Genomic DNA, 25,482 nt, shown 5'->3' on the forward strand with positions numbered 1-25,482 from the left:
TGCCGCACAGGGCTTACGTTTAAAACGCCCAGGTTGTGCTCAGTCAGCAAGGGTATCCTATATCACAGGAGGGGAGTAGCTCTACAGCCTGGTTGGCTGGTGAGGCGGGGCTGAAACCATACCCACCCTGTACTCAATCAATCAATCAATGATTATTTTGTTCGATTGGCTTCAACATCATAAAAGTACAGTAAAAACAATCACACAAATATATTATGAACATCAATTAGTATCATTAAATAAGTACTATGCAATTCAAACTCAAGCATATGCGTAATACACTGCTATTAAAAATCTCAACACATACCAACAAACAGTGACATTGTCTAAAAATTGTAGAAAGAAAAGGGCAGGTCTCACTTGTTTAAAATTCAGATGTGCAAATAATGGGCGTATATACTTATGACGTAAATTGGCCCATTTAAGGCAAATTAATACGATGTGTAAAATGTCTAGTGCAGAAGACTTATAACAGGAACATACAGGATGGTCTTGTGGCCTATGCCATCCTGCTACAAGCTGATGGAACATATTCAGTCGAAAATATATCAAAATCTTCTATGGTTCACCGGCATATCCAGTAATAGATACAATTCTGTTCTAGCACTACATTTTAACATAGCATGATGTATGCAACTGTGTTTACGGTGTGAGTCTTGCAGTCTGAGTTCTTGTATAAACTCAAAATATAATTTTTTGACTTCTGCAATGACTGATTTGGTTATTTTCTTAGGTGAGTTAAAAACATGCAATAGGCCCAGATTAGACAGGGTAGTTTTTATATAGTTCAACCATGATATACGCGAACTAAAATTCAGACTCAAACAGTCTCTTAATAGTAATCTATTAAATCCAGATCTTTTTTAGTTCATATAGAGCACCAGAATAGTATCGGGCACGGGCGTATATAGTTAACTAAATAACCTGCCCCTATCTCTTCATAAACTATTTCTGCTGGGTCATTCTGTGGTATGCGTAACAATTTCCTTAGGTATTTGTTTACTGCCGTTTTTGTTAAAGTAGATTTGGTACCCTAGATTTCTGCCCCATAAGTTACAGTTGGGACACACTTGGCGTTATAGAGGTGTACTATGGACTTTATGTGACTGGGACCTAAACACCTGGAGAAAGCATCCAAACTAAAAGCTACCCTGTTAAAGGATTTAGTGTGTGATTTCAAATATGGCGCCCAGGTCAGTCTATCATCCAACAGTATGCCTAGGTAACTAAACCTATCCACCTTACCTATTTTGTTCTCTTTTATCACATATTTTCTAGTTTTGATGCCTATGGGTCCTAAAGTCATAGTGAACGATTTGGTGACATACATTTTTTAGTCCCAAGTTTTCCATAAATTCATAAAATTGGTTCAATAAAGATTGCAGGCCATTAGCTGTCCGGAAAATAAGAACAGTATCATCTGCGTACAACAAGGCAGGTATCGTTCTAGGTCCTATCTTTGGGATGTCTTTACAATTATCCCTTAAAAACCGATCAAATTGATTTATATATAAAATGAAAAGAAAAGGAGCTAAAATACAACCCTGATGGACCCCTCTCGCCAGTTTAAAGTGCTTAGTGCATTCTCCTGATGGGCCATATCTTACCATTGCCTCGAGCCCTGTATGTAGGTTGTGCAAAAGGGCAACTATGGCTTCATCTATCCCCATGTCCCTCAGTACAGCCCTTAGCTTAGATCTTACCACTGTGTCAAATGCTGTGATGAGGTCCATAAAGGCTAAGTGTATACTTTTTTCTAGCCACCGTATACTTGTTAACTATGAGATATAGATTCAAGTTCTGTTCAATCATGCCACGTCCCTGCCTGAATCCATACTGTATATCTGATAGAATAATATTATCATTAGCCCAATCTGTTAGACGCTTCAACAAAGCCCTACCCAACACCTTTACTTCCGCATCTATCAGAGAGATCGGCTGATAGCACGCTGGGTCAGCCCGGTTCTCCTTTTTAAAAACCGGTATTATGATCTATTCCTTCCACGAAACTGGAATGTGATCACGAGCTGCGGCATTCTGATGTTGCGAAACCAGCGGTGCCGAAAGATCTATACATGATTTTAAAAGGTCACCAGGAACCCCATCTAAGCCCGGTGCCTTCCCTGCTGACAGTCCATTATGCTTTCCCTCACCTCTTTCAGTTCAAAGTGGACAATATTTTCTGTTATAGGGCAGACAATAGTTGTATAATCACAATCTCCTGCATATATGCGACCACAATGTTCTTCCCAGATATAGTAGCACTTAAGTCTACTACTGTGCTCTCATTAAATAGTGTTAGATTTACTACCCTCCAGAATTCTGCACTATTCCTTGTGTTGCATGCCTTCTTAAGCTTATCCCAGGCTTCTCTCATCAGGGCATAAGCCTGCCTGGCCGCTTTGACTGCACATGTCCGCCTCGTTGTAGATTTTAATGCTATCATCAGATCTTTATGGGCCTTTGAACAATTCTTGTCGAACCATTTAGGACCTGAACTAATAACCTTATCATCATATCTGGTCAGGGCTCGCTGAGTCTCTTTGCAGATCGTGGAAAAGGAATTGTGAATGGCCAGATCATATGCATTTGTGATCAAACCGACCTCAAATTCGCGACTACACTTCTGGACCAGATTCCTTAAAAAGTCTTCTGGGAGTACTCCTCCCCCAACTAATCCGCCTCGCTTGCGTTGTGGTAATTAACAGGTCTTTATGGTTGTTGGGCACCTTTTCTTCAAGATCAGTCAAACTAAACTTTGCAGTTATCGGGTTATGATTACTAAAAGTACTCCAAACTATTTTAAAATCTTCCATATACAGAAGCAAGTGAGCAGACACCGAAATCCTGTCAATCCTGTGCCAGGCACATGCGTGCTGCTGCATGTGCTTGCCAAAAAGTGCTGTGAATCGAGAGAGAGAGATCTTTCTGTCAGTCACTACAGTACAACTGAGTGTGCTTAGTTTAAATTAGAAACAAGGAAATAAGGGGGGTGAGGCCAATACACTCTTATGTATGAGCCGCCTTTGTGTGTTATGAAAATTGTGGGTGCTATTCCGGCAAACCCTGTTGCCATAAAATGTTCATATTGGGCGACTTGCTTGGTCTATGTACACATATTTAAACAGCTGCAGATCAGTTGATATGGAAATGCAATTGTTGTATTGTCAGGTACTTAACAATCAAGAGTTTCATTTTTCAGCCTATGTTCATAGATGCAATTTATATTCCTGTGCCATATGCAAAGTGAATATTTAGCAGGGGTGGATTATGACATATTTGTGCAAGTTATGGTGCTTAAACTGTTGCATAAACGTGCTTAGACATGTGCTTAAGGAAGGGTTTTTTATCTTTAAATAGTCTGTTATACTTTCGTAAACCTCTCCGAAAGTGTTACGGATGCACTTTGTTAAAGAAGCACTGCAGTGTAGAAAAACAAAGAAAAGTAAAACATGTGGCAAGTAATTATAAAGTAATGCAGGTGCGTTACTTAATAAATTGCCATTATGTATGTCTCTCCTACTCAGGGTTGAGAAAGGAGTTGTACATTAACATTTAGGCTATTCCAGGATTACATAGTGGCCAGTGGCGTCATTCTTGAGAGAAAGGGGGGTGATACTGATTATTTACCTAGAGGACATTTTGATCATGGATCAAAGCAGGTTATGTTTGTTGGAGTACACAGGGATGACAGTCGGGTTACTAGAGAATTTGGGGTTTGTTGTAAACAGAGAAAAATCATGTACGGTGCCTAGTCAGGAGACCGAGTTGTGGGGTGAATACAGTAGAGGGGGGTTTAAAACTTCCAATGGAGAATTTGAAGAGAATAAGGAAGGAGTTGAAAAGCGTACTATCTCTGGGGAGAATTTCTTTGAGGATGCTTGCTCGTGTGGTTGATCTTCTATCATCCACAAAACAGACTATTTTACCAGGTCCTTTGAATTATCGGGCTTTACAGAGATTGAATGCCATGCATCTAAAAAAATGGTTTTAGGTATTCTCAGGATTTAAGACTCATGGAAGAGGCGAGGCAAGAGTTGAATTGGGGGATGTTAAACATGGAGGCATGGAATGGGAAAGCGATCTTTTTTTGAGAGAACCCAGAGTTAGTAATAGAATCGGATGCAAGTTTAGGTGGCTGGGGTGCACGGTGTGGTGCAGTTTCAGCAGGAGGTCGTTGAACAGACGAGGAGAACAGGTTTTACATACATTGTCTGGAATTGTTTGCAGGTTTATTTGAAATAAAATGTTTCACGCAGAAGAAGGTAAGTTGTTTGATGCTGTTGCGTATGGACAATGTCTCAACAGTTCAGGATGTGAACAAGTTAAAGGGTCTGAAATCAAAGGATTTGGCAGATTTAGAAAGGTGTTTTTGGAGTATTGTCTGAGGTGAAACCTGAGGGTGCAGCCAGAACATAGCAGGCCAGTCAGCAAGTCACTGAGTGCTCGGCAACTCAGAGTACTTGAGTCGTAGACCTGCCTCACCAAAAGACCTCAATAGGGACTTTTTAATTTCTGAGGAATAATTAAACCTGGAAAGTTAGTGGGAGGAGCTGCAGACAATGGACTGACACTGAGCTGATGTGGATGGAATATGTTGTTTTGCCTGATGTGTTTCTTAGTTTGCTTTTGTTGTTTTAGAACATTTTTCTACCAATATAACTATTTTTGTCTGGGTGGTTCATGCCTATAATTGATAATCACTTTTAGTGGAGGAAGCCTGTACTGCTATAAAGTTTTTGGTTTTTCAGCAACATATTCTATAACGTTTTCAGAGACGACACCATTCCCACTACATTTAGCTATAATGGGTAATATTGTATGTGTTCAGTGAAGATTATTGAGTCACTTCTTTGGGACATCTTAACAGACTATTGATTGGAGCGATACCACCTAGATATGGCTTATCGAAGAGAAAGTAACAAGGGCAGAAGATGTTTCTTATCCTAAGATTGAAGGAGTTAGGATGTAGCATTAGCCATACATTAAGGCCACTCTAAATTGAAGAGGATTTGCTTGAAAGAGAACTTCAGACTGTGACAAGAAGCTGGGTGACACAATGGTGGAATGGTCGAAGTATGATTATAACAAGAAAGTTTGCAAAAATGACACTCTTTCCATCGACTGCTTGGTTTGCTGTTGAAAGCTCCTTGAAATGGACACATTATCACACTGGAAAACAGCTCAGGGATCACAGTGCTGCTGTCACGTGCCCACATTTCTCCAATTTCTTACTAATTTGCATATTTTGGCTGCAGCACTCTTTTGTGGGATCAGAGTTTCTCCAGAGATCCTCCTCCTCTTCAGGCTGCCAAGGGTTGAATAAGTCACTCATGCAGAGTTAGATTGCCCTAACTCTAAAAGGATTTGTTATCTGCTCAGTTGTGAAACACTCCACTAAAAAAGTTGATAACGTGCAGAGGGCCAGCGGGTCACTATTATGTAAAAGCGAGAGCAGTACAGAGGAATGTGATACAAACCTAGTTGAGGATGTTATAAAGATGAACAACATTCGCAAGGGAGAGATATGGGCCTAATTTGAGCCAGGTGTTGCTGGTGGGGCCCACCGCGCTAATTTATGGTGACCAGCACATATTTTTTCCTCTTTAGACTTTGACCCAGTTCAGAGCAAGAAAAATACACACAAGATTGAAGGAAAAGAAAGACGTAAAAACTGTGACAAAGGAAGAAAGCAAGAGTTTGTGAGAGTGAGATTGAGGCAGCAATCGTCTGGTGGTGGATTGAAGAGGTCTGCGGTGCATCCAAAATTACGCATCCTTGATAATCCGCACTCCAATATTCAATATCGCCGGACACAGGCTTCTGAGCAAATGTTAGGCACAGACGCTTGTTCTTTTACAAATGAAGCTCTGTATATGTTTAATCAAACCAGGGGCAGATGGCAAGGAAGATCTTGAGCAGTCACAATCTGATGCTTTAATAGTAAACTGTTGCACTGTTAAAGACCATAACCGTGTTGAGACATGCGTAGATACTTCCTTACATTGGTGCTGTACGTTGGGGTGGGATCAGCATGTGGTGGAGGGCATCTGTAGTCTAGAATGTGTTATAAATCGGGATGGATATTATTATTTTGTTAGTCAATGTTGCCTTCTGCTCGATGATGACGTCTGCATTATGCTGTCAGATATAGTTAATTGCCTCTGGAAAAAAGGGAAAAATATGAAAGTAAAAAGTATAATGACAAGTTATCAATAAATAAAAGTGCCAGGTAAGTGCAATAGCTATATCCTAAAAGTAAGAGTAAAATGTTTTAAAGAACAGGAAAGGAAGTGCTGGATTTACGTAAATAAAAAAAAAAAAAGAAATGCAAACAAGCCCTAAAACTAACAGAATTAATGAAGATATTATTAATCCATAGCTGGGGCACAAGCAATTAAAAATAGAGGGACAACAAAATAAAATACCACAAAATGAATACTGACGCCAATAACGGCCCTGATATTATGACATGGAACTGTTTATTGGTTTATCTTATTTCACTTGTGATGGGAAACATCTAATAATGAAAGATGAATTGTTTCGTGGAACTACTGTTCCTCACTTGGTCACTAAAGTGTGGCTTATCGCACCTTTCTCTTTTGATGAAACAATGAGTTCTGCTAACTGCCTTGGAGTGTGAAAGCCTCCATGGTGGTTTTGAGGGTACATATGTGTTTTAAACACTGTGTAGTCCTCTCATTTGCCAGTCGCTGAGTTGTCCTGTTTAAATTCCAGAAAACCAAGTATGTAGATTACAGTGGCGGCTGTTGGCAACAGAAAGTGGTGCCACTGTTGGCCGCCTCAGTGCTCCTCTGCTCCCAGTGGCCACACAGCACAGGCTCACAGACTCCCCACCCAATCCAGATGCTGCTTTCATGCTATTATCTAGCATGAGAGCAGCGCCGGGATTGGCCTGAGGGGGCTGTTTAACCCTCGCTCAGACACATTGAGTATGTGCCTTTTCTCCACCCTGCTGTACAACATTACGCGGTTGGAGACATCTAAGTGCGCATGTCAGTTCAGCCATCCTAAGACGGCCGGCCAAACCAACATGCCCACTTGCAGTGCCCACCACTCCTCCCATCTGGCCAGGGAGGATGGCCCAGTCTCGCCCTGCTCTACACGCGCGGCATCAGCTCACTCAGCCAGGGAATGAAAAAACGATTAAAAATTGTTTTATCATTTTATTTTTTTATTTGCTGGTGCTGAGCAGTGGGGCGATGCTCCTCCGCCATTACAGAGGAACTGCAGCGGTGAGATTACCGAAGGCCCGCTCTGCTACTGTGCACCATGAATTTTCAGTGCAGCTCCATTCATCCATCTGCTGGTTTATTTCCCACTGGCCCACCACTGACGGGCAGAGTCCCAGAGGAGGGGATTGAATTTTGGAAGGTAGTGGGCAGGTCTGTGAAGAGAATTAGTAGAATGTAGATGTGGAAGGGTTGTGAAAAGGGTTCTGCAGCGCCGAGAGTGCTCTGTCAGTGCTAACAGAGGAAGTCTCTGATCAATGAAGCATTTTAATGGCATGTGAAGGTGTAGCGCGAGGTAGGGTAGGTCTAAAAGTTACACTTAATGGAGCTTTGCTCCTCAGCTGTGCGAACACGTAAGGTATCTGCAGCACCAGGTAAACGTGCACAATGGGCCAAAAATCAGTGTGCAATATAGAACTCTAAAGCGTGCATGGATCTGCACAGCAAACATGGGTCAAAACCGGTGATCCCCAATACCACGTAAAGGGCCTGTATTTTTATGGGTGCCACATTCATCCATCAATCAGTAGTGCAATCGGTCTCTGAGAAAAAACAGTGATCTATTACCCTTGTTCCATGACACCTATAATGACGTATGTGATGCTGCGATCTGTATGTTGACACGGATGGTCTGGCTTTTACATTTCAGTTCCTTTCAGGAGGGAAGATGGGATTGTTGGACCAGAGATGGAGACTTGTAGTGCTTAGTAGCTATAACTCCGTAATGATGCTCACCGGAGCAGTTTGCTATATAGGGCTTCAATGCCTCGTCGGGGATATTAAGTGCTGCATTAATGCAAACACAATACAACACCTGAAGGAAAACCTGATCGTTAGGAAGCAAAGGCAGGTTTGTTGCAGTACTCAGTCGTAATTGCACAGTGTCTTCCACAGTGACAGTAATTGTATAAGAACTCTACTCTGTACATTGAATCCAATATAGATGTGTATTATTTGTGACCGCTTCCCATTTATCTCTAAGGACCCTATGCAATAGAGCTAGAAGACGTAAACACCGGAGACAATTAACATTGATGTGCCCTCGTTTTCCTTTGTAGTCAATCTCAGACTGTTGCTAAAGGGCAGCTGTGTTGAGTGCAAGTATGTGTTCTGTTCTTTGTAACTCATTGTTCTGTTTGCACTGATCTGCATTTTGTGAAGTGCTGTTGTGGTTTGTTATTGACGAGAATTGTTGCAGCCTTGTCTTTTGTATTGCCATGTAAGAAGGATTTGCTACCATTGCTTCACTCATCTTTTTGTTGTCTTCAGTTCATTTTGTTTTCATGTGCTTGTTTTCAGTTCTCAGGATGGCTTACGCGATTCCCCCCTCAGCTCCATCTCCAGCAGTGACTATGAGAGTGTTTCTGTCACTACATGTAGTCTCTCCAGCATTTACACTCTGAGGTACTGTAATCATACCATGTTACCCAAAGCACTGTGCCCAAGTGTTTTCATTATGCTTATGAACATCTCTCATTTTTGGTTGGCAGTCGTTGAGAGCACAGGAACCCTTCTTTCTCTGTCTTCACCCTTCCTAGCTTCTCTTCATGTACTACCCTCTCTGAAACTTCCCTACAGTCTTAAAATCACCTCTCTCACTGAGTCCTTCTTCTTCTTCTATTTAGTCTTTTTTCTTCCCTTACTTTGTCTTTTTTCCATAATTTTCTACTTACGCGTACAATGCTTCTAACTGTGATCAGCATTGGCTGCATGGTCTATTGTAGCTAGTGAGCCCTCCCTATTATTTAGAAAGAATCAACAATATCTTTGAAGAGTTTACTTTATGGCCATCTTTCAATAATTTATTTTGTACATTTTTCGGAGAAAACTACAGCAATTTCGTCCATGAGCATTACGATATTGTGAGAAAAATGTTATCAACTGCGCGCCTACATCCCTTTCAAGACTAAACAACATTATGGCTTTTAAGTGACCACAAATATTCCAGATCATACTGTTGTAGGGTATGTGTCAGGTTGTCAGTGTTTTTGTTAATTTTCTAGGAATTAAAGCACAAAAGTAGTTATATGTAGTTCACTTTTTGGGAAATGTTGACACTTTGATGGTTGATCCTGTTTAATTTCTTTTATTCACCTGCCGTGCTTCAATTTCGTTTACCACATGCAGGTGTGTCTGTTCTGTAAACTCACTCTGACACACACCCTAGGTCGTATCCACATTAAGAAAGTTGCAGACTTTTACCCAAACTACAGTGCGTGCTATGGGGCAAGGGAAGGTCTAGTCAAAAACTGAAACAAATTCATCGGTTTATAGATTTTTTCTTAAATGTTTGTTTACTTATAAACTGCATTACACATTTATATTAAGCGGATTTTCCATCACAGAGAGTCTGCATTTCTCTTTTCTTCTCCTGTCCACCTTTGAGGCAATTAATTCATTTTCAGTCTTTAGGCGAATTTGTCTTCATTTTGAGCGTTGCACAGTTCTCAACTGAAAAAACAGGTCCCTGTTTGTTAACAACATCGAACAAAATTGTTAACATCTGAAACAAAGAAAGCTGGACTCGATCGAAATTAAGACATATAATATGGCATCAACACTTATATAATATGGCATCAACAGTTAAAGTAACTTTCCCAACATTTTGTAATGCCTGTAAAAGCCATAGTACTTTCCAGAGCATTAGTATTCCAACATAAATAGCATTATGGTGGTTGACGGTGGGGAGCTGTAAGAACCTTACAAACCTATTCTAAATGATTTCCTCTCCGTATCTTCTCTGAAGCGCACCGGCAGGTACCAGAGAAGCTCCATGTGCTCCAATCGTGAACTGAATGTACAAGTGACATCTTTCCAAAAGCGTTAAAATAATTCACAGGATTCGCAATGGCTACATTTCCTAAAATAAATAAACGCCATATATTTCGAGGTACATGCATATTAATATCTGGTATACCTATTTATCTGTATTTTTTAAGTTTAGAGTTCTTTTGAAAGAAACTTATTGGTTAAACCAATTTAACAAACTATATAATCTTGATTTATTACTTCAAAGTTTAGGAAGGAAAAAACTGTCAAATTGTTCCAAGTGATGTGGAAGAAATGCTTTGAATATTTCCTGTCTTCAGAACAGTGGGATTATCGTCTCTACGCTTTGGTTATACTATTATCTGTAAAAATGTAACCTACTGGTTTTCAGCATAATCATCTCACTCTTTAAAACGTTTACTTCTAAAGTTGTTTTTGAGGCGTCAGTGAGGTCCAATCAGCAGATACCGTTCATTTAAAGCAAGTGAACATAAATGGCCATGCACTAAGAGAATTTCACATGAAGTCAGTGGTGGTGCTGGCGAGATGAGTGACCAGGGCGTGTTGTAGGCAGGGCCAAGCACTCCGCAGGTGCCTGACAAGACGCCCTCTGCATGTGAGCCAAGTGACTTTAGACTCTGATGATACAAACGGATATGCAAGAGAGTGAATAGTATGGCTTGTCTTGTGGAAGAGGCGGCTCCAGATAACAAAGCAAAATCCAAAGTAAAGTGGCTGGCAGTGGCAATGAATTTATAGCTCATGGATGTCCTGATTTACCAGTGCATGCTGGGGGATCGAGTAAGGTGTCATTAGTGAGTCGCTCTTGGCTTTAGTATTAGAAGAGTTTTGCAACTGATGGGAGGCAGTGGTACTCGTCTCATGAAAGTAGTACTTTCTCGCGCTATTCACTCCCTTTCCCCAGACTCTTGATGGGGCGGGCAGAAAGTGGTGGACAGTGTCTCATGGAACCAGAGATGCTCAGAGAGAGACCTCCTGAGTGACGGCCTTTAATGAGTGGCGGCTGGCATGGATCAGGTGTGGCGGGGCGGAGGGCGGGGGTAAAGAAAAAAATATAACGTACCTTCTTGCTTTATCTTGTCTCACCTCCGTCATCTCTGCGTGCCGTCCCTCCGCTGGGCCGGAACAGGAAGCACCCAGGCTCCCCTGACCAATCACAATGCTGCAAAGCAGCGTTGTGATTGGTCTGAGTGCTGTGGTTCGACACTCAGCCAGGGAATGGGTTTATTTACGAGAGAGCTGTTGTTGACTCCATCGGCTGGACATTAGTTTTCAATTACTTGCATTGTTTTGTTGTTTGGGACAAATACATGCCTTCCACAGCAGCTTGTGTGGTGTGCACTAGCAAAGGGATTTCTGGCATAAGCGAAATAGGTGATCATATCCAGCTAGAACATTTGAAGCAGATGTGCCGAGCATATTTAGTCTAATGTCTTGCATTTAGTTTCATGTACTTCATAATGTACTAATTGTGTTGTTCCAATGGTTTGTCAACCTGTCAAATCCAAAGTCAAGAATTTTTTGTAACCCCTTTAGAGGGTAAGTGTCGCAGATAAATGGAGGAACAAATCTATGCACAAACCATGAGCGCAAGGCCAAATAATTTGTGAGGGGTTGTGTGAAAAAAAAAAACTTGTTATCAAATGTAAATGATCTCTTGCATGCGTTTTAAGAGACCTAGAGGAGGAAAAAGAGCAGTATGTGCTGCTATTTAAATCGGAAGAGCAGCTTGTGTCGCCATTTAAATCATAAGAGAAGCCATGCACCTGGCCCTTGCCTCTGTCCCCCTCCATCCCTCATATTCGAGCCGGAGGACGTTCCTTCTCCCACCTCGCCGCCAAAGCCTGGAACGACCTACCCATCCACCTCCAAACCTCCACCTTCCTCCCTGAATTCAGGAGCAGCCTCAAGACCTGGCTGTTCGAATAGCCCCACCCACTCTGCGCCTGGATAACCCTGGGGTGATTTGCATGCTCTACAAATTCGGATTGACTGATTGATAGGTGCTGCCATTCAAAGTACAAGAGGAGCGTTTCGTCATTTAATTCACAAGAGCAGCATCAGCATGTACCACCATTTAAATTTCAAGAGCAGAGCATGCTGCAATTTAAATCGCAAGAACACAGTGCGCCGCTAATTAAATCGCAAGGGCAGCATACGCTGCCATTTAAATGACAAGAGCAACATTTTGCTGACATTTAAAATCACAAGAGCAGTGTGTGCCACCATTTAAATCACAAGAGCAGTGTGTGCCGCCATTTAAACCACAAGAGCAACGTGATTTAATCCACAAGAGCAACGTGTGCAGCCATTTAAATCACAAGAGCAGTGTGCGCCACCATTTAAATCACAAGAGCAACGTGTGCCACCATTTAAATCACAAGAGCAACGTGTGCCGCCATTTAAATCACAAGAGCAGTGTGCGCCACCATTTAAATCCCAAGAGCAGTGTGTACCACCATTTAAATCACAAGAGCAGCGTGTGTCGCCATTTAAATCACAAGAGCAGCGTGTGCTGCCATTTAAATCACAAGAGCAGTGTGTGCCACCATTTAAATCACAAGAGCAGCGTGTACCACCATTTAAATCACAAGAGCAGCGTGTGCCGCCATTTAAATCACAAGAGCAGCGTGTGCCGCCATTAAAATCACAAGAGCAGTGTGTGCCACCATTTAAATCACAAGAGCAGTGTGTGCCACCATTTAAACCACAAGAGCAACGTGTGCCACCATTTAAACCACAAGAGCAGTGTGTGCCACCATTTAAACCACAAGAGCAACGTGTGCCACCATTTAAATCACAAGAGCAGTGTGTGCCGCCATGTAAATCACAAGAGCAACGTGTGCTGCCATTTAAATCACAAGAGCAGTGTGCCACCATTTAAATCACAAGAGCAACGTGTGCCGCCATTTAAATCACAAGAGCAGTGTGTGCCACCATTTAAATCACAAGAGCAGTGTGTGCCACCATTTAAATCACAAGAGCAACGTGTGCCGCCATTTAAATCACAAGAGCAACGTGTGCCGCCATTTAAATCACAAGAGCACACAAGAGCAAGAGCAACGTGTGCCACCATTTAAATCACAAGAGCAGTGTGCCACCATTTAAATCACAAGAGCAGTGTGTGCCACCATTTAAATCACAAGAGCAGTGTGTGCCGCCATTTAAACCACAAGAGCAACGTGATTTAATCCACAAGAGCAACGTGTGCAGCCATTTAAATCACAAGAGCAGTGTGTGCCACCATTTAAACCACAAGAGCAACGTGTGCCGCCATTTAAATCACAAGAGCAGTGTGTGCCACCATTTAAATCACAAGAGCAGTGTGTGCCACCATTTAAATCACAAGAGCAGTGTGTGCCACCATTTAAATCACAAGAGCAGTGTGTGCCACCATTTAAACCACAAGAGCAACGTGTGCCACCATTTAAATCACAAGAGCAGTGTGTGCCACCATTTAAATCACAAGAGCAACGTGTGCTGCCATTTAAGTCACAAGAGCAGCGTCTGCTGCTATTTAAATTATTTAAACAATGTCAAACATTCGCCCTAGTACAGAGATCTGCACATCATACCATTCCAGTTTAGACCCAGCCATATACAAATCAGTCAACCACTCCCCCCTAGTCCCATGACTAAGGGGAAGTGGTTGAACAGTTTCAGGACTCGTCCTTCATTGTGTTGTGTTTGCTATGCTCTCCTTAAGTGGCCAATGGTATGCCCAGACGTGGGTCCCTTGCTCACTGTGCCACTGGATTAAAGCTAGCTTGGTTGATGAGGGGAGATACAACAAAACCGGTCCCAGGATTCTTTTTTCCGGTCCAGGGGGGACTGGCCATTTGGGCTGGACTGTTCCCATGAGGAGCAAAGTCGAGACTTGTTTTGCATATGGCTTGATCCAAACTGGGGTGGCATATTGAGCAAAAGAACAATAGATTACACCCATATCTCTTGACCATAGGTGAGTGGTTGAAAAGTTGCAGCACTCCATCTTCTTGTTGTGTTTGCTACTTTTAAATTGAGTAATATTAGCATCCTATGGCATGAGACACCATTCAAAAAAGGAAAATATTAATTCTTCACTACGTGATCAGTTAAATTAAGGCTGGCAAGCTTTGGTCTTCACTCAAGCACTGCATCGGGAAACATTTTTACGTTTTGTAACAGGAGCTACCTTTATTAAACTACAGACCGATACCTTGTTAGCACCATGAGTTAATATAATGTCAGGTTTTATAATGTTCCTCATGATACATCTCAACCACATACATGCTACCTCCTTATACATCATGGTAACTAGACAGCTAAGAGAGTTTTTGGTTTCTACACAGATGTGGTTTCAAGTCCAGAAGTTCGGTATCTTCTCTAAAGTTTCAAGAGAAGAGCATTTTCTGGGTGGAGAACACCCACGCTCCCCTCAGTCTAGGGACATGGAGCGTACGGCTAGTAGAGGGCTAACAGATTATCAGGATCTTTCTGCAGTGTGGCCTGTCACTGTGACTCTAGTAGGGAGGTCCAGTGTTTCTGATCACTCTAGGAATTGCTCATAGGATCTTGCAAGTATGGCAGAGTTTAAACTAGTAGACCTCACAAATGTGGCTCTTGCCTCACCTGGTGGTCTAAAACCCATAACTGGTCATGCATCTTGTTCTGAATTCATTTAAGTTTGCGGGCCAGCTTTTAGGAAAGGCCTACACCAAATTCAAACAGTCCAAGTGTGCAAGTGCGATTACTCTGAACAGTGGTAGTCTGCGTGCACCTTATATTCCGTATGATTGTAATGTGGATCTCCACAGTCTTAAATTCATATGTGTGTTGTACTTCAAAAACAGTTTAGAGTTCATGATGATTGACATATTTTGATATAAAAGTGGTGGAGATGTGCTTGGTACAAGTGCGGTTGACCATTCCCAGATACCCCCACCTTTTCTTTATTTTTATAGAGATGAAGTCCTTTTGCTGGCACCCAGCGTTTAGTAAGCTGTTTTCAGTTTATTATATTTTCATTGTGTTCAATTGTTATGTTTTATTGTGCGTGGTGCTTTTGACACATTTTATTGTAGAGTTATTTTGTATTGTTGTGACTTAATGTTATGGTGTGCCTTTTCACTATATTAGTGTGCTGTGCTTTGTGTAATGATTTTGTACCCTTGTACTATGTGTGTTGTACACTTGTATAGTGTGGTACTCTTTTATGCAGGTGTATTGTATTAATGTTGTGTTGCACACGCTGTTGTGTTGTTCTGTTGTTATGGTGTGTTAATTCTGTTGTAGTGTTATCTTGCTTTGTGATTATGTTGCGACTATTCAATTCCAATATTCCCAAAGTAATCTCTGTATTCCTAGAGATTTACTGAAGATGACTGAAGACTATCTTGTGACCATGAATGGACCAATAAAGGAAGCAGGGAATTTTTATTATGTTACATATCTAGGTCCTTTTATTACACACAAAAAGTGGTGAAACAAATTGTTTTACAGGGAACTGTTAAGTAAGGAAACTATTTCATAGTTCTCTGTGAAATATCTGGATTTCGTCATTGCAGTAACCGCTCCCAAATCACTCTGTAGTGCTTTACTATTGTCTGAGTGAGGAGTATTATGCGTCATGAAGAGCCAAATGATGTGGCAAAGTCGTCTAAATTGTGGGGCAAAAACAATTTATGTCAATATTATTTTCACGCTTTTAAATGAGAATATCATTTTTTCACATCTGTAAATTATGCAAATTAGTTGGTAGATTATGTGGCAAATAGGTAAACTCATAATTATTCAGTAAACTGTGCAGCAATATTATTGCATAAATTCAGTGGTCCTCACAATTTCTGTTTTATTTAAATATATTCATGAAAGGTAAACAAAACGTAAACATTCTCATTTACAGCCCTTTTTAGGTTTCGCCCTGGCGTTGCAACTGCATAGCAGTAGCAGTTGCAACGCCCAGGGCGAAATCTCATGATCCTACATATGGGGCTTCGGTCCCGCCTCTGTCTCCCATTGGCTAGCTCCATAAATGGAGGCTAGCCATTGGGAGACAGAGGCTGTCAATCACGCTTTCCCGTGAAAACGCGATTCGGGGGCGTTTCTCTGTCTTTTTTTAAGTCCCGCCCCTTTGTCCTGGGCCGCGCTGTCATTGGCTGCTGGCCGGGACACCCCCCTGACGTCATTCCCCGGGCCGCGCTGTGATTGGCTGGCCGGCCCGGGACCTGACTTGTTAAATGTTTGTCTGACCTTTTGTTTTGAAGTTTTCCTCTAAATCGAGTGGCATTTTGTTTGATCGTTTTTATTTTTTTTGCTTTCTGGTGATACATTCTATTTAAGTAGTTTTCTCTGTTTATGCTTTTGCTCTTTATATGCCCATTGTGTTATATGATGCGCACAGTGAGCACCTTAACATTAGAATGGCCTCGCAGCGATGGAAGAGTTAATGTAACATATCTGATATTGTCGCGTTTGGATTTTTTTCAACCTATTTCTTGTTTCTATCCTTTTTTATCTTTCTCATTTCTGGGTGCATTTCTTGTGTCTGCAGTTGTAGTTGCCCTTTATGTAATTCAGTTTTGAGTGCTTCGGCCGCGTTAAAAGTAATTTCTGCTTTCCGGGGTCCTTCATTTATTTTATTCTGTATCTAGAAATCTTCTTTGTTTTTAGGTTTTCAATATTTTGATGGGTTTTCGTTGTTTCAAGCCTTTACATTACTTTAGTGTTTTCATCCGCGTATTTATTTTAGTTTTTGAGTATTTCCCTGTGTTTTTCCCCCATGCATTTGTGAGTGTTCTCTTTTAAATATGTCCTTTATTTTGTAGTGATTTATGTTTCCATGTAGTTTTCAGTCGTTTTGAGGGAGCTTGCATTAGACATTCCTTTGAGAGCAATTCATCTGTTGTTTTCTTTTCACAAGGGCTCCTGTAACGAGCCTTATCTCGCTCATGCTGGAGAGCCGAGGGTACCACATATTTGCTGGCTGTGGTAAGACTTCCTCGGAAGGGTCAATGTGTAGAAGTAGTCGACATGTCACAGCTTTCTCCGCTCACCGTGACACCTGCCCTCTCTGTCCACGCCCCGAGGCCCGCCTCCTGAGCTGCCCTTGCAGCGTCACTCCGCCCCTTTCTTCACAGCCTCACTCCTGCCTCTTGGTTCTCCTCTCTCGAGTCGAACGTTCTTCTGTTCTTCTCTTTCGTGCTCCCTTTCCTCGTTCATCTGCTTCTCCCCTGTGGGCGCCATCTTCCTCCTCTCACTCAATCATCCCTTGCTCTCATCTTGCCTCCGCCACTACTTGTAGCTCTCCATGCTTCTCTTCCTCTACACTGCTATCTCCCTCCATCCTCTGGTTTGTCCTCTTTCTCCTACCCATCTTTCTCGGTCTCCTCTCGTCGTGTATCCCCCTCCGTGTGCATCTCGTCTTGTTTTCCCCTCTCTTCTCCAGCTCCTCCTTCCCTCTCTCTCTCCCTCCAGGCAGCAGCTCTTCTTATAAACATGTCTCTCCCTCAGGGTCTTCCCTTATTCCTTCTCCCGCTCGTTCCTTTCTCATTCTCTTCTCCCTAGACTTCATCTCCTCCTTAATTTCTCTCCTGTTTCCTCTTCCCCTCCTTCCTCTCCTACGGATAGCCCGCATCCTTCTGCCCCTTCACATTATCTCTCTGCTTTTTCTCTTTCTTCTCTCCCCCCTTTCCCTCTCTCCTCAATGTCTCCCGTTTCTCTCCCTCTCGCCTTCTCCCAGGTTCCTGACCTCCCCACCCCTCATAGTTTCGCAGAAATAAAACAATGCTCTGTGTGGAGAAAAGGTCCAGGTTTCTGCTCTGATGTCAGCAGACCTTGCACGGGGCCGCGGGTTTGTGGCCAACCACACTACGGGTCCCGTGGGTGTGTGTGCACGTGTTATGGTGCTAGTGTTGCTGCCGGACACTTGTCCTTCGTTCATCCTTGTAATCCCGCTCGCGGAGATACAAATCTCCGCGAGATGACTTCTTTTGAAGTAATGCGCCAAACAAAATTAATTCGCGTACGATAAATGCTCAAAATAATTTTTGGGAAGAGCATGCTGTATCCAGTTATTCTTATTGTCTTTTGATCGCAGAGGTCTCCCCTCGCCACTCAACAAAGCACCACAAAAGTGCTGCTATTTCAAATGTTGAAGAAACTGTTTGCTGAGACACAACTCCATTATTATTTTAATGTTCCACTCGTAGACGCGTTCTTGAAATAAATCCCCAAAACGAACATATGTTTTTAGACAATGAACCGGGCCTGTCTTAATGCTCTGTATCATCCATTTTGTGTGTTGGGGCGGGGAGACAGGCGAGAAAGAGGCAGTTTTTCGACCTTCTCTCACAGCATTACATATTTATGATGGCAGATTACCCAGGAAAACGAATGTTGTGATTTTGGACAATTAGCATACTTACCTGGATATTGTTTTTGCAAGGGAAAGATTTTTTTGCAAATGTATATTATAACAGCGACCCCTATAATAAAAAAATAAAGTATAAAAAATCAGCCTACAAATTATGGTTGGGGGTGTAAGAACCATGTTGATCTCCTTCGTACGCATTTTTTTGTGCCCAATCCTGGAATGGCATTAAGCAAAAATTGCAACTTGAGAAGTAGCCCTTCGAAGCTGACATTTTGTACTTTGACGATTCTGATTACAGTGAATCAACCAACACATACATAAAAAATTTGTCATTTACAATGCCAATAGCTCTAACTTTTACAAAGGCGAAACCGTTGCATTGTAAATGCTTGTTTCTTCTTGGTTTCTGGTGATTTTTACAAACCACTCAGAAAGGGAGAAAAATCCCTGTGCTCACCTGCTGATGTACCACAGTGGTTAGACGCACGGCCTGACTTGGGGGGCCAGGCCCTTTGCCCTACACCTAGACACAACTTAATTAAAACTTATTTTTCCTTTTAATTCTAAATTCACTTAGAATTGCACATTTGAAAAAGTTGTGTCTTTTCCTGAAATCAAAATGGTGGGAGCATACTCTGGTGACCCTGACCGTCCGTTACAAAACCAATGGTCCGACCCTAGGGACAGCAGCCCCCTGCCACCCAATCAATCGGGGGTTGGTAAAGCGCAACTTCTCGCCTGTGAGGTCTCTGGGCGCTGAAGGGGGGGACGGCGGGTCCGTTGAGTGCTGGGGTCATCCGAAGAGCCAGTTCTTGAGGTCCTTCCTGAACTGGAGCAGGGTGGTGTCTTGCCGGAGGTGGAGGGCGAGGTCGTTCCAGGCCTTTGCTGCGGGACAGAGGCCAGAGTGAGGTCGGCTGATCGGAGGAGTCTTTTGGGTGCGTGGAAGGAGAGGCGGTTGTTCAGATATATAGTTCTGGTGTTGTTAAGGGCTGTATGCACCTGCGCTCTCACAGGGAAGCTTCATAATGCCAGGAGCACAAAGAGGGCAAGTGGGGAGCGCACACTGGGGCTGAAAGAGAGGTGGGGCACATAGAAGGGATGCAGGGAGTGGGCCATTCATAAGTAGTGTTTGGGAGAAGCAGAGGCAGTGGAAACAGAGGGAGTGTGAAGAGGCATTGTGGCTCACAGAGACGCATCTGTGACAGGGCAGGGTAGCACAGATGGCTGCAGAGAAACATTGGTAGTAAAGGAAAACAGGGAAGGGTGAAGGTAGACATCAGGTTCTCTGGTAAGGGACTGTGCCACACTTTGGGGCTGCTAGGGGCACAGATTGTGGAATGCAGAGCTGAGAGGCTGAGGAGGGAATGTCGATAAAGGGGAGGCCACACAAAGGCACTGCAGAATGTGAGGGGGCTGCACGCAAAGCTTGCAGGTAAGGGCTAGAGGGGCACATAAATTCTGCAGGACGGTGGGGGCATATCCACTATCAGACATCTACAAGCAACATTATAAAATAACTCATTTATCATCATATGTCCGCATAGGCCACATCATATGCCTGCACGCCCACCATTATACTCCAACAGCATGCGCCGCATCATTTGTCCACACAACCAACATTGTGCCATCACTTACAACATCTCTTTATGAACACACCTATCACCTTGCATCTACACAGCCAGCATCACACACCCATAATCCAACCAGCCAACATCAAAGGCCTAACATCAACACACACACTATTATACCGCAAACCATTTGTGATCATACCTCAACACACCTAACCTTGTACAAACTCAGAACCAACACAATATACTAATAATGTCACTATTGTATGCCTATGCAACCAACATCAAAGTCCAACACATTTGCTCTTATACTTAGTCCACCCATCTTCATACGTTCACAGAAGCAGCATCGTACACCAATTCCCATACTAACACACATACAATTGTACTGCAGCACAACCAATATTGTATGGCAACAGACCCGCTATCATACACAGACACGTCAATCATCATATGTCTACAGCGTTATGAACCCTCATTTTGTTGCTATTTTACTGAAACACTAGGTTTGGCATACCTCGTAGAGGTGGTTATTCTTCACTGGTTGTGAAAAGTGGTGAACTGCCCCATTTATTTACTCATGTCTGATGTACCTAGAAGTGGAAAGGACAGGGGAACAGGGAGAGCCAAATTGTTCAAGACTGGAAGGCTGGTTGAGAAGTTTGAAAGATTGTTTCGCTTATCACAGAAGATCATTTGTTAGCTATGTCTGTAATAAAACATGAGTCAAGATCTCCATCAACTCTTAATGTTCCAGATTGTCAACTGTATTTTTAAGCAGACGTAATGAATAGTTTATCTTGGCTGAATCCTCTAAGATGGAGCACCACAGATTCATTTTGAGCAGACTAAGTTCACTGGTGCACGCTGTGTAGACGCAGTTCAGCCCCATATGCGGTAACAAAAGTGGCGCAACTGCACACATAAGCGGTCTCGACGGATTATGCTATTTTTCACAGGTTTCATGGATCCATCAGAAGTTGATTTCCCCTCCCCATCTTACTTTTTGTTGAGGTGCTTGCCTTCTTTTAAATTATACAGAGACAAACATTAGCACTGCGCATTTACCGTCTACTGGGTGAGGGGGTGAGTGAGATTGAAGGCTTGGGGCATGCCCACATCCATTGTCATGACTTTAACAGTTGCAGAATCTTTTTATAGAGGAGCAGTGACAAAATGGGCTAGTACCGCTTAAACTGAATATAAAACTTCCCTACTCTCACAAGCAAACTGTGAAGTTGTTGTGGACGACAGGTTTAAAATCAGTTGCATTTTAACCCCTTGGATGCGTCGGACGGCCGGGGGCCGTCCGACGTTACGGTGGGCATGTGCGGAGGACGGCCAGGGGCCGTCTGAACCACGCCCACCTTTTATTTCGCCCGCACCGCGGCGGAATTTCCGCCGCGGTTAAAGAGTTAAACATTCCTTAGGTGAAACATGGATCTATGTTTATTTACATTAGTTTATCTGCTAACCGAGACATACATTTAACTGGTTGCTCTCTGTGCTTGATGTGTCTTCTGATCTGACTTCTTCCGTAATCCTGTTTGATAATTAAATTAACGATTAAATGGATATCCGTTCAAATCTGATCTATGCAGATAGTTTAAAGTTTCCTCGAGCTCTTAAATTGTGCTGTTAGTTGGCTATGTTGGCCCTTAGTTTTATATTTCTTCATGAGATCCTTATAAAGTATATTTTTTGAGAATCGCACCTGAATGATACTGGCCTACTTTGCAAGCTACAGATAATTCCGAATGTAGCCATCTACCGGCAGCTATTTCATTGACTTTTTCAGGCTCTGATCTCGCACGCCATATTGTTGCACTAGCTGCCTTTGGCTATATGTAGCTCCTTTAAAGTAATCAGGATCCCACATAGTTCAGTCAGTGGAACTGACCAATCTTCCTTCAACTTAAATAAGACACTTCTCTTCTGACCCAACCACACTTGAGGTTGGCCTCTTCTGACCCAACCACACTTGAGGTTGGCCTCTTCTGACCCAACCACACTTGAGGTTGGCCTCTTCTGACCCAACCACACTTGAGGTTGGCCTCTTCTGACCCAACCACACTTGAGGTTGGCCTCCTCTGAGCCAACCACACTTGAGGTTGGCCTCCTCTGAGCCAACCACACTTGAGGTTGGCCTCCTCTGAGCCAACCACACTTGAGGTTGGCCTCTTTTGAACCAACCACACTTGAGGTTGCCCTCTTCTGACATGCCTTCTCTTAAAAAATACCAAGAAAAAAGTAGCAGAATCACCGACTCTGTTTGAACGGCCTAACTCTGGATCTCCATCCTTCCAAAAAATACGAAAGAATGACAGTCCCCTTCTGGAGAGAACTTAAAACCTGGATTTACCATGCACATAACTGCATGATACAGGTGACCCACAAAATGGTAAGTATGTCTGATGACATCTATTCTTGCTCCACCTGTGCATCCTCATTGGTATGAGCAGTGACGTTTGAAGCACTACGTTGGAACCATGCCTTTTAATGTCATACACCTCATGCAATACCCCATATATATGGTTATACAGGCCATACTACATGAAACTCTTATCAACTATGCACTCCGGTCGCAGCCTCGTCTGGGTTAAGGAGCACTATATAAATTATACAATGGAAAGTAAACTTTAATTTCTGTGATTCATTTTCTATTTTTGTTGGTTTCAAGATTTTGTTTTTATATTTTTTCCCTTTTGTTGTTTTCTCCAGGAAATTGGCATTTTTGTGTACAGGGAGCACTTTATCGGTAATTTAAAATTCTCCTGGACCTCTGCAACAAGCAGCATTTGCACCTTTGTAGCATTGAGCCCTGAAACATTAGTTATTGGATGATTTTTACAAAGCTTTGTATTTGCAGCTTTTTTGTAATTAACTGGATGACACTTCGTCCATTTGTCATCAATGCACTTCAAAAATATTAGACTTTCTAGATAGCTACACGGCTGTGCACTAGCACTTTATTACTGGACTTTTCTTAATTATGAGCGAACTCTTCTAGCAATAGGATTTGTTTTAAACCTTTTAAAAACTTTAAGTATGTATTTTTTTGTCAAATGCATAATGTTTGATTATGTATTGTATGACACAATAAAGTATTTATGTAATTTACGTAATCCTCTTTTCTGAAAATAAAATGAAGTGTATCAGGGAACCTGTTCTGATTGTGCAAAGGGTGTAAGAACAGCTTTGTATTGCAGAAGGCGCCATAAGCCGTATGTTGTAATACTGAATTTATGACGTGTTGCAGCAGCGGATGTTGCCTTAGTTCATGAGAAGATCCCTGTCCCTCTACCTCGATTGATGCTACCATTATGAAAGACATTGGGCGGCAAACAAGCCCCAAAGGACAAACCGGCCGTCGACAGTGAGTGAAAAGTCCCTGGACTCCCCTCCATCCTTTAAAAGGCTACATCATCAGTTACAGTCTAGCCCCTTTCAGAGGAAGGCAGTGGGTGCGCATTCACTCAGCCAGCCACTGTAGCCAGGGCTGCACTTCCAGGATTTGCACAATTGCACCCAGCCCTTGACGAGGGGTGTGAAGGGCCCACGCGATGGGGTTTGGCCTGGGACTAGAGCCACCCTCAAGGGAACATTGAAGTGATGCTCCGTGGTCTGAGGCCTGAATAATGGACTCATGAAGCGATGGATTAACACACTATTGTATTACTGCATGCCACACGCACACATTGGCTGTGTGTATGTGTGTGTAGAAGACTGTGCTGTTCCTTTGGCAGTCTGGTGCACCTGTTGATTTGCATCACTCACATGACCAATGGTGGACTGACCATTAACAGTCTAATGCTTTCCAGATGGACCGTCCTCTTTGAAGGCTTTCGGGTGGGCCTCCAGGCTGTGGCGGTCAGTGATTCTCAAAAGTGGAGGGTCGTCGAGCCAGTGGCAGGCACTGTGATAAATCACAGGGCTTTCGTTTCACATTCCAAACCTCTCAATAATGGCTTGTTAACAGATTTTATAACGGGCCAGGACTAAGAACTCTTGAATTAGGATGAAGGCAATGCGAGTTTCTCGCATTGCCTGTCAGTAGGCAGAAAAGGTAAAAATGTAATAAAAAGCAAACTTACCTTTTTCGTCTTGATTGCAGTCTGTGTGTTTCCTCCTCGAGCCTCACCCAGCTCCCCTCTCCAAATCCCGACGCTGCTCTCATGCTGCAGATGAGCAGCATGAGTGCCGCGCCAGGATTGGCTGGAGCGGGCTGCCTCGAGGCTCCAGCAGGCACAGGGCGTCTTTGGCTGCTCTCCAGCCAGCTGTCTAAGAATGTTGGGTGGAAAGGTTTGCAGTGCGCATGTCAGGCTTGCTGTGGCAAGACAGCCGGGCAAAGATACATTTTGCACTGTAAACTGGTGGAGTGAGCACAACTCCCCTGCTGCCAGTCAACAGCAGGCCCGCCCCAAACACTCCTGGGCTGGGAGAAGTAAAAAATAAAACTGTAATTAATTTTATTACCATTATATTTTTCACATTTGCTGCGCTGGTAGCAGCGGGGTAACGTTCCTCTGCCCTAATTGGGTGGCCACCGCTGCCTCCAGGTAGTTCAGTGCCGCTTTACTGGAGGTGCGTACCTTTATCCTTATTAGTGTCCCTGAAGATAAAAATATATTTCAAGTACTGCGTTTTGCCCGGCACCTATGTTGCAGCTCCTTCTCCCCATATACCTTATAAACAAACGATGCCCATTCGATTCTGTTTAGTGTGGAGCACCGGTAAGAAAGGTGTCCCTGACCGTAATACAGGCAGAGAACTGTAAGCATTATCAACTGTGTTCACTGTTTGTAAAAAAAAACACGTGCTCGCTTGTTGCCCCCAATCCAGTCCATTTATGTTTTTTATTGGTTCGACTTTATGCATTAGAATATAGTACAGGCCTGAAAAACGATATTTATTGAACCAATAGTAAACATTTTCTGTAGTATGTATTGATTTTTAAAATCCTTTAAGTTCAATGTATTTCATTTCATATAGTGCCTTATTTTTTCAATCCAGTCCTCCCATCTGATTGTTCCTACCGTTGTATTGCTCAATAGAAACTGGGCCCGCCTGCATTCATGATCTAATTCCCTATTTTAGCATTAGACTCCCCAGTGATCGTTTCTTTAGAGAGAATGTGATCACAGGTACAGATTTGAAGGTGTCTAGGAGGAATCATTAAAGGGCAATCACGGCTCTGGTTTCCTTTACACTGCCAATGAGTTTGCCCAGCCCTGTGGGAAAGGTTTTTCAAACAAATGGTGTTGTTCAAACACATGTTTCTCTTCGGTCTTAAGTGCACCCTTGCAAACTGTGTTTAGCACTTTCAGACTGTTTTGGTGCACCTCCCATAGCAATATCGCAGTGCACCCTGGCGATTTCTTAGCAAATTAGCCCAATTTGGTTGCATTTCTCAAATGGATGAACCTAAAATATAGACATGCTAATCAAGGAAATGTCGTTATTTCTTGAAATATTGTACCTCCCTCCCCTGAGTAGCCGGTGGGAAATGTTGTTCAAC

At 42.8% G+C, this 25,482-nt stretch overlaps 1 protein-coding gene across 3 annotated transcripts in view; it reads left to right on the plus strand.

Moving 5' to 3' along the window:
* The window catches only part of ZFYVE28 (zinc finger FYVE-type containing 28), a 635,647-nt gene that overhangs the window by 535,404 nt on the left and 74,761 nt on the right, over nucleotides 1–25,482 (plus strand). For 2 of the 3 annotated variants that reach the window (XM_078678591.1, XM_078678592.1), the window contains exon 9: nucleotides 8,553–8,657. The exons of the other annotated variant lie outside the window; for it this stretch is intronic. In XM_078678591.1, coding sequence (XP_078534717.1) covers nucleotides 8,553–8,657 — 105 coding nt within the window. The remainder of the gene's footprint in view (nucleotides 1–8,552; nucleotides 8,658–25,482) is intronic. 3 annotated transcript variants of the gene reach the window in all.

The sequence above is a fragment of the Lissotriton helveticus genome, chromosome 2_2 (genome assembly GCF_964261635.1).
Source record: "Lissotriton helveticus chromosome 2_2, aLisHel1.1, whole genome shotgun sequence".
Lineage (NCBI taxonomy): Eukaryota > Metazoa > Chordata > Amphibia > Caudata > Salamandridae > Lissotriton > Lissotriton helveticus.